Consider the following 14058-nt stretch of genomic DNA (forward strand, 5'->3'; position numbering starts at 1 on the left):
ACAGTAAGCACTCAAAAAATATCATTAAGTGACTGATCCATGCAATGCTTCTTTTCCTTAGATGAGTTATATCTGGGCCTGGCTTTCCGCACTCCCTGAAGTTAGGTTCCCCCCCCAACCCAAAGTACCTGGAGAATTCAGGAGCAGTGGGCTGGAATGTCTAATTCAGACCTGGTTGGTTCCCATTATCTTCCTACAAAAGAAGCATGGGAAGATTTTTGACCCACTTTAAAGAGCAGAGGCCTGAAGGTAAACTCAGAGAATCAGATGTGCAGTGTAAATATGAATTAAAACTCAGCTGGTCAGGCAGAGCCTCCATGGGGGAGAAAGGGTAGGATGGGATTCTAAGAAACAGCAACACTCTGCTCCCCTGGAGGTGACATTGATATGCAAATCCTAGCTGTCTATTGGGAATTTCAGAAGTGTCCCCTCCCTTCCCGCTCCTCCCACCTCTCTCCCCATCCGGGGAAAGTGAAAACCACCCCACTGGTGTGTCCAGCTTTAACGTCCAGCCTGGGAACTGTAGTCCATATGAAAAAATAATTTTTTTCTGTTTCCTTTGCTTAATAGCTAGGGCCCTGCACTTCTGCCATGATCTGACTCTAGAGTGAATTTAGAGACTGTGAGTGGATCGCCAGCCAACATTCCGGAAGCTCTCCTCTGAGTCACACAGCTCTAGGCCTAGGTTAAAAGTTCATCTGCCGGAAGCCCCCACTGGGTAATGCTGAGCGGATCACAGCGATGCACAACACACTCAACTCCCTTTCGTTTCCCTTCCCAGAGAGCAGAAGCCGCCCAGAGGGAGGTGGAGAGCCTGAGGGAGCAGCTTGCAGCTGTAAATAGTTCCATTCGGCTGGCCGCCTGTTGCTCTCCGCAAGGACCCAGTGGGGTGAGCGGTGGGGATGGGGCAGCTCAGAACACGGGCTTTGGTTTGAAAGGATGAATGTCAGGAGTGTGAACCATGCACAGAGGCATGAAAAAGTGTGTTTGTGAGTGAGAGGAAGAGAAAGAGAGAGTGTGAGAGAGAGAGAGTATGAAACAGACTCAGAAAAGGGAAAGGGGTTCTTAATTAACCCCCTTGTAACATAGCAAATGACTTTCCTAATCAGTCACTGGGAACATTGCAAATTTTAAGGGGAAGGGAGTTTAGAAGAAACAGTGGCATTCAATGCTAATTAATTTAATGGATTAATGGCATCTGAATTTAGTTTAAATTGGCATTTATCTCCATGCCAGGGTACCTTTTTTAACCTGATGACTTGTATTTATTTGGTACTGAGCCTGTTTCTGTGCCTTCACCTCAGGAAATAGTATGTTCTCATAATTAAGAAGTAAAAAGTCACAGACGATGGGCCAGAACTTTACCTGAGACTCCTGAGGCAATTGGAAGGGAAGGCTATCTGCATTTGGCAGGCGAGTGGCAGGAGGGCATCTGAGCCTGCAGGACAAGTTAGGGGCCTTTTTGCTAATTAGAGATGGAGGGGGCAATTCTATTCCAAGTCCTACAGAACAGTCTTGGAAGAGAAAAAGTAAAAAAAGGGAAGCAATGTGACCTAATGGAAAGAGCACAGACCTGGGAGTCAGAGAATTTGGGTCCTAATTCCAACTCTCCCTCTTTCCTGCTGTGTGATCTTGGGCAAGCCACTTCACTTCTCTCTGCCTACACTTCTCTCTGCTTCCAGTTCCTTATCTGTAAAATAGGGAGTCAATACCTGCTCTCCCTCCTACTTGGATTCTGAGTCCCTTGTGGGCTAGGGACTGTGTCTGATGTGATTATCATTGGCACGTAGTGAGTACTTAACACAGAGAAGCAGTGTGGCATAGTGGATAGAGTACAGGTCTGCAAGTCAGAAGGTCATGGGTTCTAATCCCGGCTCTGCTGTGTGACCTTGGGCAAATCATTTCACTTCTCTGGGCCTCAGTTACCTCATCTGTAAAATGGGGATTAAGAATGTGGGTCCTATGTGGGACAGAAACTGTGTCCAACCTGACTGGCTAACTTGTATCTACCCCAGCACTTAGAGCAGTGCTAGACACATAATAAGCACTTAACAAATACCATAATAATAATTATTATTATATGCTAGTGGTATTATTATTAGAAAGTAAGCCAGCCACAAATTGCAGCCAAGTGATAGTGCAGCTTGGCGGTTGGGACCTGTAGTCAAACCGTTTAGGAGCTGCTGGTCAAATTTGGGATGGAGTCGGAGGGGCATGAGGAGCCACAGGTCAGTGTCAGAGAAAGGCAGGGCAGGCAGGCAGGACAGACAGATGGACCAGATTACTTTTACATTTTAGGGCGGAATGGTCAACTGGAAAAAGGGCCCTGGCCTGAAAGTCAATTCATCTGGGTTCTCAATCAGGCCTTTTGTTCAGTGTCACCTCAGACAAGGTACTTAACTTCTCTTTACCTCAACTGAGAATTGAATAATCATGTACATCCTGTTTACCTCCCAAGGATGTTGGGAAGAGAAATGTTATCACTGATGTGGAAGAGCTTGGGAAAACAAAAGTTCTAAATATGTGTGAGGTATGGGGATTGAAGGAGGAAGAATCGGGCCCATAGTGAGAACACAAGCTGTCTGAAGTCAACGTAGGGTATCTGTGGTATTTATTGTTAAGCACTTACTATGTGCCAAACACTGTTCCTAGCCTCCAAGTAGATGCAAGCTTATAAAGTTGGACACAGTCTCTGTCCCACATAGGGCTCACAGTCTTAATCTCCATTTTACAGATGAGGGAACTGAGGCACAGAGAAGTTAAGTGACTGGTCCAAGGTCACACAGCAAACAAGTGGAGGAACTGAAATTAGAACCCAGGTCCCTCTGACTCCCAAGCCCATCCTCTAACCTAGTCCATCTAGTGCTAGGGCAGATCTGAGCTCTGCTTTCTGCTCACCGTGCAACGACATGATGTTAAGCCCTGTGTATGGGTTGGATAGAGGGAAGGCCTTGCAGCGTGGGAGTATGTCAGAGGGTGTAAAAGCAGGTGCTGTTACTGAAGAGTCTGCTGTCAAAACATGGCCTAGAGGAAAGAGCATGGGCCAGAGAGTCAGAGGACCTGGGTTCTAATTCCAACTCTGCCACTCCTCTGCTGTGTGATATTGGGCAAGTCACTTAGTTTCTCTGTGCCTGTTTTTCATCTGTAAAATGGTGATTCAATCTTATTTCCTACCTAGACTGGAAGCCCTATGCAGGACTGGAATTGTGTCCATCCTAATTAATCTGTATCTACCCCAGTACTTAGTACTGTGCATGGACATAGTAAGCGCTTAACAATTATAGTAATAATAACAGTAACAAGAGCAGCCTGCAGTTCTCCAATCCCCTATGTTGGCTCCTCAGTGCTACCAAAAAAAACTGAAATAGGAGAGTTGGGCTCCACATTATTCTAATCCTCCTGTCCCAATCAACATGTTTGCCATCCCGAAGAGAGTAGATGAACCGGAGAGCTGTCTTGCACTAACAAGATAGCTGTAACACTCCCCTTTAGCCTCACTGTTCTTACTTTCCTCTTCTCTCCAGTGAGGCTTCACCAGAACTGTCTCCCCTCCATATTGAACTTTCCCTAGTGTTTAGTACAGTGTTCTGCATATAGTAACTGCTCAGTAAATACCGTTGATTGATTGATATTGACCTACCCTGGACAGTGAGACCCTTGTCCCTCCCCAAGCCACCAGCAGGTCACCAGGGGTCGCTTGTTTCTTCAGTCTGTTCCTAATCTTCCTCCCAAACTGTTCCATTCCTAAACCATTGCCCATCGGGCAGTTTCTTTTCCTTGAATATAAACACTAACTGTGTGACCCAGGCATTTGAGAAGTTCTGAGCCAGTGGTTGCTGTCAATTATCTTTCACCAGTTTCAGATCCCTTGTTATGTGCCATCCTTCATCCTGCACCTCAGGGTGCCAAGATGAGAGACAACAACCCTTATTCTGTCATGCCACATTGGGGCTGACAGGCCGAGCCTCTCCCATAAGGGGCTAGTGTCTTTCATGTTCACCTCTTAATAATTGTGGTATTTGTTAAGCACTTACTATGTGCCAGGTACTGTACCAATTGCTGGGTTGGGCAAATCGAGTTGGACACAGTCCCTGTCCCACGTGGGGCTCACGGTCTCCATCCCCATTTTACAGATGAGGTAACTGAGGCCCAGAGAAGTGAAGTGACTTGCCCAAGGTCACACAGCAGACAAGTGGCAGAAGCAAGGATTAGAACCCACAGCCTTCTGACTCCCAGTCCCATGCTCTACCAATATGCCACGCTGCTTCCGGCCTGTCCTGAGCTGGCAAACCCAAGGAAATTAAAGCAAGCTCATAATCATCAGCTTTAAGGCACTTGTTCTGCTCTCTCCATCCTGCAAAGTGGTTAAAATATGGGCCTATATGGCATATGGGATGATGAGCAACAACCATAAAAAGTTGGATTAGGGCAAAGATGGAGAGGAGCAGAGGCCTCTGGAAAGTGCAAAGGCCATGGTGTGCATATGGAATTCTTCGTGCACTTACGGGATCCCAGCAACTCCCAGGGATAACTATGAAATGGGATCATGTGTGTGCAGCTCTGTCCTCTTTCTCATCTTCTTCCTTCCTCACAGAAGTGAGGCCGAGCACCCAAGTGTGAGGTGAAAATACTCCTCAGGCCTCAACCTGGAGCCAAACTTGGGCCCAAGTGGATGGCATGAATCTGGCTCTAGGTTTGTGTTCCATGTGGGGCTCTTCCACCCAACCTTCTAGTGGTCTTAGAGCATAGGCCTGGGAGTAAGAAGAACCTGGGTTCTAATCCCAGCTCTGCCACATGTCTGCTGGGTGACCTTGGGCAAGGCACGTCACTTCTCTGTGCCTCAGTTACCTCAACTCTAAAATGGGGATTGAGACTATGAGCCCTATGTGGGACAGGGACTGTGTCCAACCTGATTAGCTTTCATTTAACCCAGCACTAGGTATACAATGCCTGGCACATAGTAAGCACTTAACTAATACCACAGTTATTATCATTATTACCCAGCCAGTCTGGAGAAGCCTGCTTGTTCTTACAGCCAGTGAAGCTTATCCTTGAGCTCCACAGGAATGGGAAGAGGAGTAAAGGGAAAAGGGACCTGAATCCTGTGGCCCAACTGTTACACTTGGGCACAGTGATTTGTTGAGGTGGGAGGTAGAGCTGTGTTGTATTTTAGCTGAAATATCTTCTTGCTTCATCTGTGATTCTGGAATTGAGGAACATACCGCTGCCTCGCCTTCCCTGCTCCTGTAAGGGACCCCTCATGTTCCCTGCTCTGCTCCAGCACATTAAGAGAAGCAGTGTGGCTTAGTGGAAAGAGTCCGGGCTTGGGAATCAGAGGATATGGGTTCTAATCCCGGCTTCACCACTTGTCAAATGGGTGACTTTGGACAAGTCACTTCACTTCTCTGTGCCTCAGTTATCTCATCTGTAAAATGGAGATTAAGCCTGTGAGCCCCGTGTGGGACAACCTGTTAACTTAGTATCTACTCCAGTGCTTAGAACAGTGCATGGCACATAGTAAGTACTTAACAAATACCATCATCATCATTATTATTATTATTAAAGCTCATTTCTGCTTTCAGGATAAAGTCAACTATGCCCTGTGCTCTGGACCTCGACTGGAGGCAGCATTAGCTTCCAAAGACCGAGAGATCCTCCGACTCCTGAAGGACATTCAGCATCTCCAGAACTCCCTCCAAGAGCTAGAGGAGTCCTCAGCCAATCAGATAGCAGACCTGGAGCGGCAGCTCACAGCCAAAACAGAGGCAATAGAAGTAGGTATCGGGGATATTGGGATAATGGGGCCTGGAGGGAGGAATCGGAAGCAGATTTAGAGTCCAAGATGGAGCTGACGTGGGTTTTGAACCTGTGCTTCCATTTCTGAGTTGTTTGATCCCATCAGGATCCTGGGCTTCAAGCTCCATAATCCTTGGGCCTGACCAGAGCTGAATCCCCAGTACTCACTTGTACTCATTTGCACTTGGATTTGTGCCTTTTATTCATCCCTCAGCCCCACAGCACTAAAGTACATATCCATAATTTGTTTATATTAACATCTGTGTCCCCCTCTAGACTGTAAGTTGCTTGTGGGCAGGAAACGTGTCTGTCAACTCTGTTATATTGTACTCTCCCAAGCCCTTAGTATAGTGCTCTGCACAGAGTAAGCCCTCAGTAAATACGATTGCTTGACTGATTGCTCACAAGACTGCTGAACCCTGTAGGGTAGGAAGGACATCTCGATGGAGAGAGCTTGGGCGGAGGTGAAAGAGCTGGGGTTAAGCTCCTTGTTTGCAGATGCTGGTAACTCTGATTCCTTGATTGTTCTAGAAGCTGGAAGAAAAGCTCCAGGCCCAGTCTGACTACGAGGAGATTAAAACCGAACTGAGGTAGGTGGAGCCGGTGCCTTTGCTTCTTCCAGCTCCTGGGGCAGCCTCTTGGAGAAGACCCTGGGGTACCTGGGCCACCTTCCCTTTTGTCCTCTTGGTTTCCTCTTGGGCCGGGCCTGGGTGGGGCTGCAGGGAGGCCTTGATGTGCAAGCCAAAGTGCTTTTATAGGAGACAAGACTTCCTCCACTTCCCCCAGTGGGGAGCCCTCAGGCTGGGAGCGTGGGCCCCCCAGCCTGAATCTGGGGCAGGCTGAAAACAGACTGGGGTGGAGCGAGCCAGACCAGACTAGGGTGGAGAGTGCCAGATGGTGTGTCGTGCCTCGGGAGTGGTTGGGGTGGGCAGCGGGGGTGGGGCAAGTGCTGGGGCAAAGCTTTTAAATAGGTGGCGGTCGTGATGCTAAGTGTTCACCTTAAAATGCTCCAAATCTGGGTCTAAGAAGGGGCTAAATACTGAGTATGGGAAGGGATGGGTTAAGGTAGCAGGGGAACACAATCCTTCTCAGCTCCTCCTGGTGAGGGGAGATAGTCTGGTAGTTCACACAGTCGATAGAAACGGGAAGGCGAAAGGCGAGAAGGGAGAGACGGGGGAGGCAGCTGGAGTGTGTAAAGATCAGTCAGCTTGTCCTTTCGCAAATGTCGAGACTGAACAGCCGTAGCACTTACCCGGTGGTCTCCTTCTCTTTGCCAGCATCCTGAAAGCCATGAAGCTGGCCTCTGCGAACTGCAGCCTCTCCCAGGCAAGTGACCGCATCTGTCCGCGGGTGGGCTGCCCAGCTGGGCGAGGGTTCCCTGAATCTCCGGACCTGGGACCCCAGCAGTTAATCACCTGTTGTCCCTAGACTGTGAGCCCTGTGTGAGACAGGGACTTTATCCAACCTGATTACCTGGTATCTAGTACAGTGCTTGGCACATAGTAAGTGCTTCACAAATACCCCACTGACTATTATCCCAACCCTTGATATGGTTCTTGTCTCCACAGAATATTTCAAAGTCTGAAGACCCACTGCTCATAGGAAAGGAGGCCTTCTTCACCTCCCAGAAATTCCTCCTGGAAAAACCCAGCCTGCTAGCTGGCACTGGTAGGAGCAGGTTGTGGGGAGGGCAATGTCTTGGTCTTTCTGTCTGTAACTGCCTGTGTGTGGAAGGGGGTGTTCTGTATTCCCATAGTTTTTGTCCCACAGCGTGGCCCCCGGCCTAGGTCCCAAATCCAGCAGCCTCAGGGGAAGCAGAGCAGCAGACTGGACCCCCTCGGTGGGACCCTCATAAACAGACCTTCCCCCTGCAGCCCGTGCAGCTCACTAGACTTGGGAGATCCCGAGAGGAATTCCTCACGGCTGTCAAGCAGAGGGTAGCAGCAAAACCTCAGACTTATGCTGTGTTATTATTTTATCGTCATCATCATTATTCATCACATTTTTTGAGCACGTACTTCGTGCCAAATACACTAATCACTAAGGAGAGGCACGAGGATATTACCTTAAACACGGCCCCCGGCCCACAGAGGGTTTCAGCATGTAAAAGCGGGAATAGACTCATGGGGAAAAAATAAGATTAGAAACAGCAGCAATAGTGAGTGAGCAGTGTCGACCAAAGTCCCAGTGAGAGCTGCAGCCTGGTTCTGGAAGAAGAGTTTCCAGGCTCTTTGCCACTCTGGCAGGGCCATTCCTAGTGCAACAGAGGTCTCAAACTTCCCAAGTTCTATCAGGTGAGCTGAAAACCCATCAGATGCTTTCCTCCTGCAGCCCCATCTCCTTGCACGCCCCTCTCCATCCCCCACCACAATGGCATCGATCAGCCGGGGTTGGAGGGGAGGTGATGTCACCCGGAAGACCTGGGGCTTCGATGAGGGAGGAACGCCCAGCCAACTGGACACAGGTCCGGCTCATCCCCGTCCCACACCTAAGAGACAGACTGAGCCTAACGATCTGAAAGTCCTTGCAGAACAGGACTCAGAAGCTGGCACAGCCAGGTCTTCATACTCTATCTTTTGGACCATTTTTTAATGGAAGAGTGAAGGCGGCGTGGCCAGAGGGATGTGGGTGGTGGGAGGACAGAGGGAATGCCCATGCCGTGGGCTTCTATAGCTCCTTCTTCCCTTTCTTTCTCTCTCTCTCTCTGCTCTCTAGAGGAGGATCATTCTGAAGATGACTCAGTGAAGGACTCTTTGGGGACCGATCAGTCATACCCCTCCCCACAGCAGGTCTCCCACCCCGCTGGGAGAGAAGACCCCGCCTCCCCCAGTCCGGTCCAGCCCCTGATGGGCCCCAGCATGGAAGCACAAAGGACCTTCTCTCTGTCTCCCTTCCCCAACCTTGCCGGCAATGAGAGGCTCCCCGGGGAGCCACTGCTTCCCAAGCCCATGATGCCCCCGACCTACAAGAGTGAGGGGGGTGGTCTCCTGGTGTTCCCCTCCCCCTTCTTCACCGCGAAGGGCCCCCTGCTCCCGGCTCCACCCAACCCACCAACCAGTACCAATGACGCCAGCCCGCCCAGTGACCAGTCAGAGGGCAGTGGGACCAGCTTGGCAGACGAGGAGCAGCTGGACACGGCAGAGATCGCCTTTCAGGTGAAGGAGCAGCTGCTCAAGCACAACATTGGGCAGCGGGTCTTCGGCCACTATGTGCTGGGGCTGTCGCAGGGCTCGGTCAGCGAGATCCTGGCCCGGCCCAAGCCCTGGCGGAAGCTGACGGTGAAGGGGAAGGAGCCCTTCATCAAAATGAAGCAGTTCCTGTCTGATGAGCAGAACGTGCTGGCGCTCAGGACCATCCAGGTGCGGCAGAGAGGTGAGCCACCGCGGGCTACAGAGCCGTGGGACTCTGGGCTGGATGACTCTCCGGGTTCAGTTGGAGGGCTCAGGAATTGGAAGGGCTCTCTGAAGTCCCGGCCTGGGCAGAATCTGGGTCTTTCAACTCCCCAGGGAAAACCTCAATAAATATGAGGGATTGATTGAAAAAATCAATCAGTGGTATTTAACGAGCACTTGCCGTGCGCGAGCACCGAACTAAGCACTTAGAAGAGTACAATACTACAGAGTTGGTAGAGACGTTCCCTTCCCCAAATGAGCCTAGAATCTAGAGGGGGAGAATCCAGGGGAGACCACTCAGAATCCAGCAGTGCCATTAATAGTCTGTTCAGAAGTGGCCAGGCAGTTCTGTCTGCAGTCACATAATGACTACCCCAGCTCTACTGAGTGCATCTGCTTCTCTTCTTTCCTTTTCCCATCATTTTCTTTGCTCCTTTCTCCTCCTGTTGTTCCCATTGCACTAGTCCCCAAACAGAGCCTAGAGAAGAGCCAATCACTGCCTGTATCAGTGCCTTGAAACGTACGTGTAGAATGATGCCAGAAACAACTGGTTTCATTAACTTTGAGGTGACACTCAACCTGAATGCCTGTAGTCCAGATCAGGGAATGAGAAAGAAAGCTCTCATTGTCCTTTTGCCTTGAGACATCTAAAAAAGTTGCTGAAAATAAACTTTATCTAGACGGTGCCACTTTCTAGTGTCCTAAATAAATAATAATGATGGTATTTGTTAAGTGCTTACTATGTGCCAAGCACTGTTCTAAGCACGAAGGTAGATACAGAGTAATCAGGTTGTCCCACATGGGGTTCACAGTTTTAATCCCCATTTTACAGATGAGGTAAATGAGGCACAGAGAAGTTAAGTGGCTTGACCAAGGTCACACAGCAGACAAAGTGGCGGAGCCAGGATTAGAACCCACGTCCTCTCAAGCCCCCAAGCCCATGCTCTTTCCACTAAGCCATGTGACACTGGGCCTGGGGTTGATAGTACAGGGTGAAGCTGAAGGGTAATGCCTTGTATGATGGACTTGAGGATATTTTTGGAAAGAGAGCCTGAATTTCCACTTTTATGAGAAACCTGAAAAGAACCTTTTTTTCCCAGTCTTCCATTTAAAGGTCACCAGACATAAGGAGAGGCTATTGTGACTTCAACAGAAATGACCTTCTGTTTAGAGTGAGGCTGGTTGTTTGTGAAAGAGCAGGAGGAGTCTGGGCTCAGGGAAAGTTGAAGGCTCCAGGAAGGAGGATTTTTCCTCACAGCCCAGTCTTTCTTCCCTTTTCCCCCCAAACCAAGATGAGGGTCAAAGAGATAACGGGCTTCCCAATTTTGGGCCTCATCCATGAAGAAGGCATCCTCCACAGTATCCTTTAGAGTCACCTAAGACCTAAGTAGGTAGCCCAGGGTTGGGACCTCCCATCCTTCCCGAAAGCCAGGGCCCTAAAAATAACCAAGCTGGTCTCCTGGAAAAAGCACATAGCTATGGGTCAGCAGTCATGAGTTCTAGCCCTGGCTCTGCCCTGGGCCTGCTGAGAGATTTTGGATGTCAATAGTCTCTCTGGGCCTCAGTTTCCCCATATGTAAAATAGAGATGGTAACATCCATTCTCTCCTTTTATGTGGCAGGGATTTTGTGAGAAGAAATGAGCTAATAGGTGTAGGGATGATTTGGGAAAACAGAAAGCTCTGTATCCCAAGATATAGTTGTGTTGTTGACTCCTCCCCGATGACAAATCTGTTGCACTTCTTCGTTCAGGTAGCATCACTCCAAGGATCCGGACTCCTGAGACGGGCTCTGACGATGCCATTAAGAACATCTTGGAGCAAGCAAAGAAGGAGATTGAGTCTCAGAAGGGAAGTAAGTGCAACCAACTGGGCTCTGGGTTCCTTGGGTTCCCTGTCCACTGGGCCTGGATTCAGCATATCTCTCTGAGATGAAGAGCAGAGAAACTCATTGACTGCCACCCCTTGCAGGACAGGGGCCCGCAGACCTGACAGCCGAGTGAAAGCAGAGCTGGGGGTGGATTTCCTTTCTCCACCTGTCCTGTTATCCTGCACTCTCTTTCTGTGGTCCTCTCTCAAACAGGTGCTGAGTTCACCCCTCCCCTCACCCTTCAGTGGTATCACACCTATCGTAAGGGAGAATTGGGGTTCAGAGCCTCCACTCAGGGAAGATACTCAGCTTCGGTCAGAGGGTGGGTCTGCAGAAAAGAAATTGGGGGCCCCTCCATCCTAAGGGTGTGATGCAGGGACCAGAGACCCCTCAGACCCTTACACACCACACTTAGATCTCCCAAGACAAACTATCCGGTGGGTCGGGAAGCAACCATCTGGAAGAGCCTTGGAGATTACTCCTCCTCTCAAGTGTAAATAGGGCTGGAGTGGGGTGGTTGGTTTTATTTGAAGGGAAGTGTCATGGGGGAGGAAGCTGGAGAGTCTGAAAAAAGTGGGACAGGAGCGAGAGCCTTGGTCCTCTCAGAAGCCACCCAGACTCTGGGACAACTCAGGAAGTAAGGCTATCATCCAGCAGGTTGATAGCGAGAGACAAGATTGAGACACAGTTAAGTAGGTTGGTTAGAGAGAAGAGACACCTGCAAGTTGGTTTGAAGAAGGAGATGAGTGAGGATAGACAGTGGAGGGAGCTTGAATGAGTGCCTTAAAAGCCAGTGGTCAGGAGTATCTCCTTGATGCGGAGAGGAATTAGCAACCACTGGAGGATTTCAAGGAGTGGGGAGATGTGTGTTCAGGATGTGCACCAAGTCCTGAAACAGCCCAGCAGAGCCTCTGAGTACCAAGCTGGCCAGGGAGGAGGAGTGACTACCAGCTGGCCCTTCCTTGTGACAGTTGTCTCGATCAGCAGCTGGAACTAGAATCAGCCAGTCAATCAATCATTAGTATTTGCTGAGCCCTTACTGAATGCAGAGTGCTGTACTAAGCACTCGGGCGAGTACACAGCAACAGAGTTGGTAGGCACGTTTCCTGCCCACAAGGAGCTTTCAGGGGGAGGCAGACATGAATATAAATAAATTATTGGTATGTAAGAAAGTACTGTGGGGTCGAGGATGGGATGAATATCAAGTGCCTAAAGGGTACAGATCCAAGTTCGTTGGGGATGCAGAAGGAGAGGGAGTAGGGAAAAGGAGGGATTAATCAGGGAAGGCCTTGTGGAGCTATGATTTTATTAAGGCTTTGAAGGTGGGGAGAGTGATGATCTGTCGGGTATGCGGGGGGAGGAAATTCCAGGTGAGAGGGAGGACAGTGGGCAGGTTTAGGCTGAATATGTTCACAGACTGTAGCATCCCTGCCAGAATACCCCAACCCTCCCACCTCTTTGGGTGCTTGTCCTTTCCCATCTCTGTTGGGACTATTTTAGTTCAGCTCAGCATCCAAAGAGGAAGGGAGATCAGAGAAGAGGGAGAAGAAGGTAGTAAAATGAAGTCACACTTGCTCCTACTGGCCTGAGCCTACAGACCACCTGTCGGTGTAACTGCCTGCCAGGCAATCTTATCTGCTCCCTGGCCTCGTCTCAGCAGCACCACAACTAAGCTTCTCGGGCACAGGTCCGGAGCCTGAGCTGGTGGCAGGGCGGTTCTGTAGCTTATGCTGCCATCTTCTGGACAGATCTTAGCACCGTGGGGGCTCAATCGATCAATCGATGATAATAATAATAATAATAATGTTGGTATTTGTTAAGCACATACTATGAGCAGAGCACTGTTCTAAGCACTGGGGGAGATACAGGGTAATCAGATTGTCCCAACGGGGCTCACAGTTTTATTCCCCATTTAACAGATGAGGTCACTGAGGCCCAGAGCAGTGAAGTGACTTGCCCACAGTCACATCGTTAAGCGCTTACTATTTGCCAGGCACTGTACTAAGGGATCAGAGATGCTGGAAGTACTGTAGGAGGTGAGTGGACCCATCCCAGGAAGAGACCCTGGACATTCTGGTACCAGGCAGCTCCTCAGACTTGTATTATTTCAAACTGAGAAGCAGCATTGCCTAGTGGATAGAGCACGGACCTGGGAGTCAGAAGGACCTGGGTTCTAGTCCCGGCTCTTCCACCTATCTGCTGTGTGACCTTGGACAAGTCACTTCACTTCTCTGTGCCTCAGTTACCTCATCTGTAAAATGTGGATTAAAACTGTGAGCCCCGTGTGGGACAGGGACTGTATCCAACCTGATTAACGTGCATCTTCCCCAGCGTGTAGTACAGTTCCTGGAACATAGTAAGCACTTAACAAAATACCATTAAAAGAAACCCTTAAGACCCAAGCTCGCCTCCATTCAAGTGTAGGAACTTCCATTCCCTGCCTGGGTTTGTAAAGCTGTTCTGGGCACAGTCATTTCAGCAAGTGAAGGAAGGAGAGTCAGGGAGTCTACAGAGTTCAACCCCAGGAATTCAGAGCCACTATCCCCCACATAGGGATTGGAAAACAAGTCCACTTGCCACCGCAAGAGTCCAGAGGGCTCACTGGGCAACTGGGCCCTGGGCTGAGGTCCCACATTCCTCCCTTACCAAACCTGTGGTGTGATGAAGCCTAATAAGTGAGTGCCAGGGCCAGATTATAGCTGTGATGGGACCAGGCTGTGATGGGACCGGGGTAGAGGGAGTGAAAGGAGAATGGAGGAGGCATCCAGGACAGAGTCTACCCTCTAAACACACATACCTCACCCCAACCCACCCACCTCTTTGGATGCTTGTCCTTTCCCAGCTCTGCTGGGCCTATTTTAGCTCAGCTCAGCATCCACAGAGGAAGGGAGAGCAGAGAAGAGGGGGTGGAGGGCTGTCAGGATGACCATAGTGGGCCCCCCATGATGACCTCAGAACTCCTCTTGAGCAGGGGAGTATTGTCGCTTTGAACAGTGGATACA

The 14058-nt window shown here is 49.7% G+C and overlaps 1 protein-coding gene across 3 annotated transcripts in view; it reads left to right on the forward strand.

The window, feature by feature from the left end:
• Positions 1-14058, forward strand: part of CUX2 (cut like homeobox 2) — a 366558-nt gene that overhangs the window by 334587 nt on the left and 17913 nt on the right. For all 3 annotated transcript variants that reach the window (XM_029057640.2, XM_029057642.2, XM_029057644.2), the window contains 7 exons: positions 782-889; positions 5583-5774; positions 6328-6386; positions 7074-7122; positions 7365-7464; positions 8512-9168; positions 10940-11041. In XM_029057640.2, coding sequence (XP_028913473.1) covers positions 782-889; positions 5583-5774; positions 6328-6386; positions 7074-7122; positions 7365-7464; positions 8512-9168; positions 10940-11041 — 1267 coding nt within the window. The remainder of the gene's footprint in view (positions 1-781; positions 890-5582; positions 5775-6327; positions 6387-7073; positions 7123-7364; positions 7465-8511; positions 9169-10939; positions 11042-14058) is intronic.

The sequence above is a fragment of the Ornithorhynchus anatinus genome, chromosome 2 (genome assembly GCF_004115215.2).
Source record: "Ornithorhynchus anatinus isolate Pmale09 chromosome 2, mOrnAna1.pri.v4, whole genome shotgun sequence".
NCBI lineage: Eukaryota > Metazoa > Chordata > Mammalia > Monotremata > Ornithorhynchidae > Ornithorhynchus > Ornithorhynchus anatinus.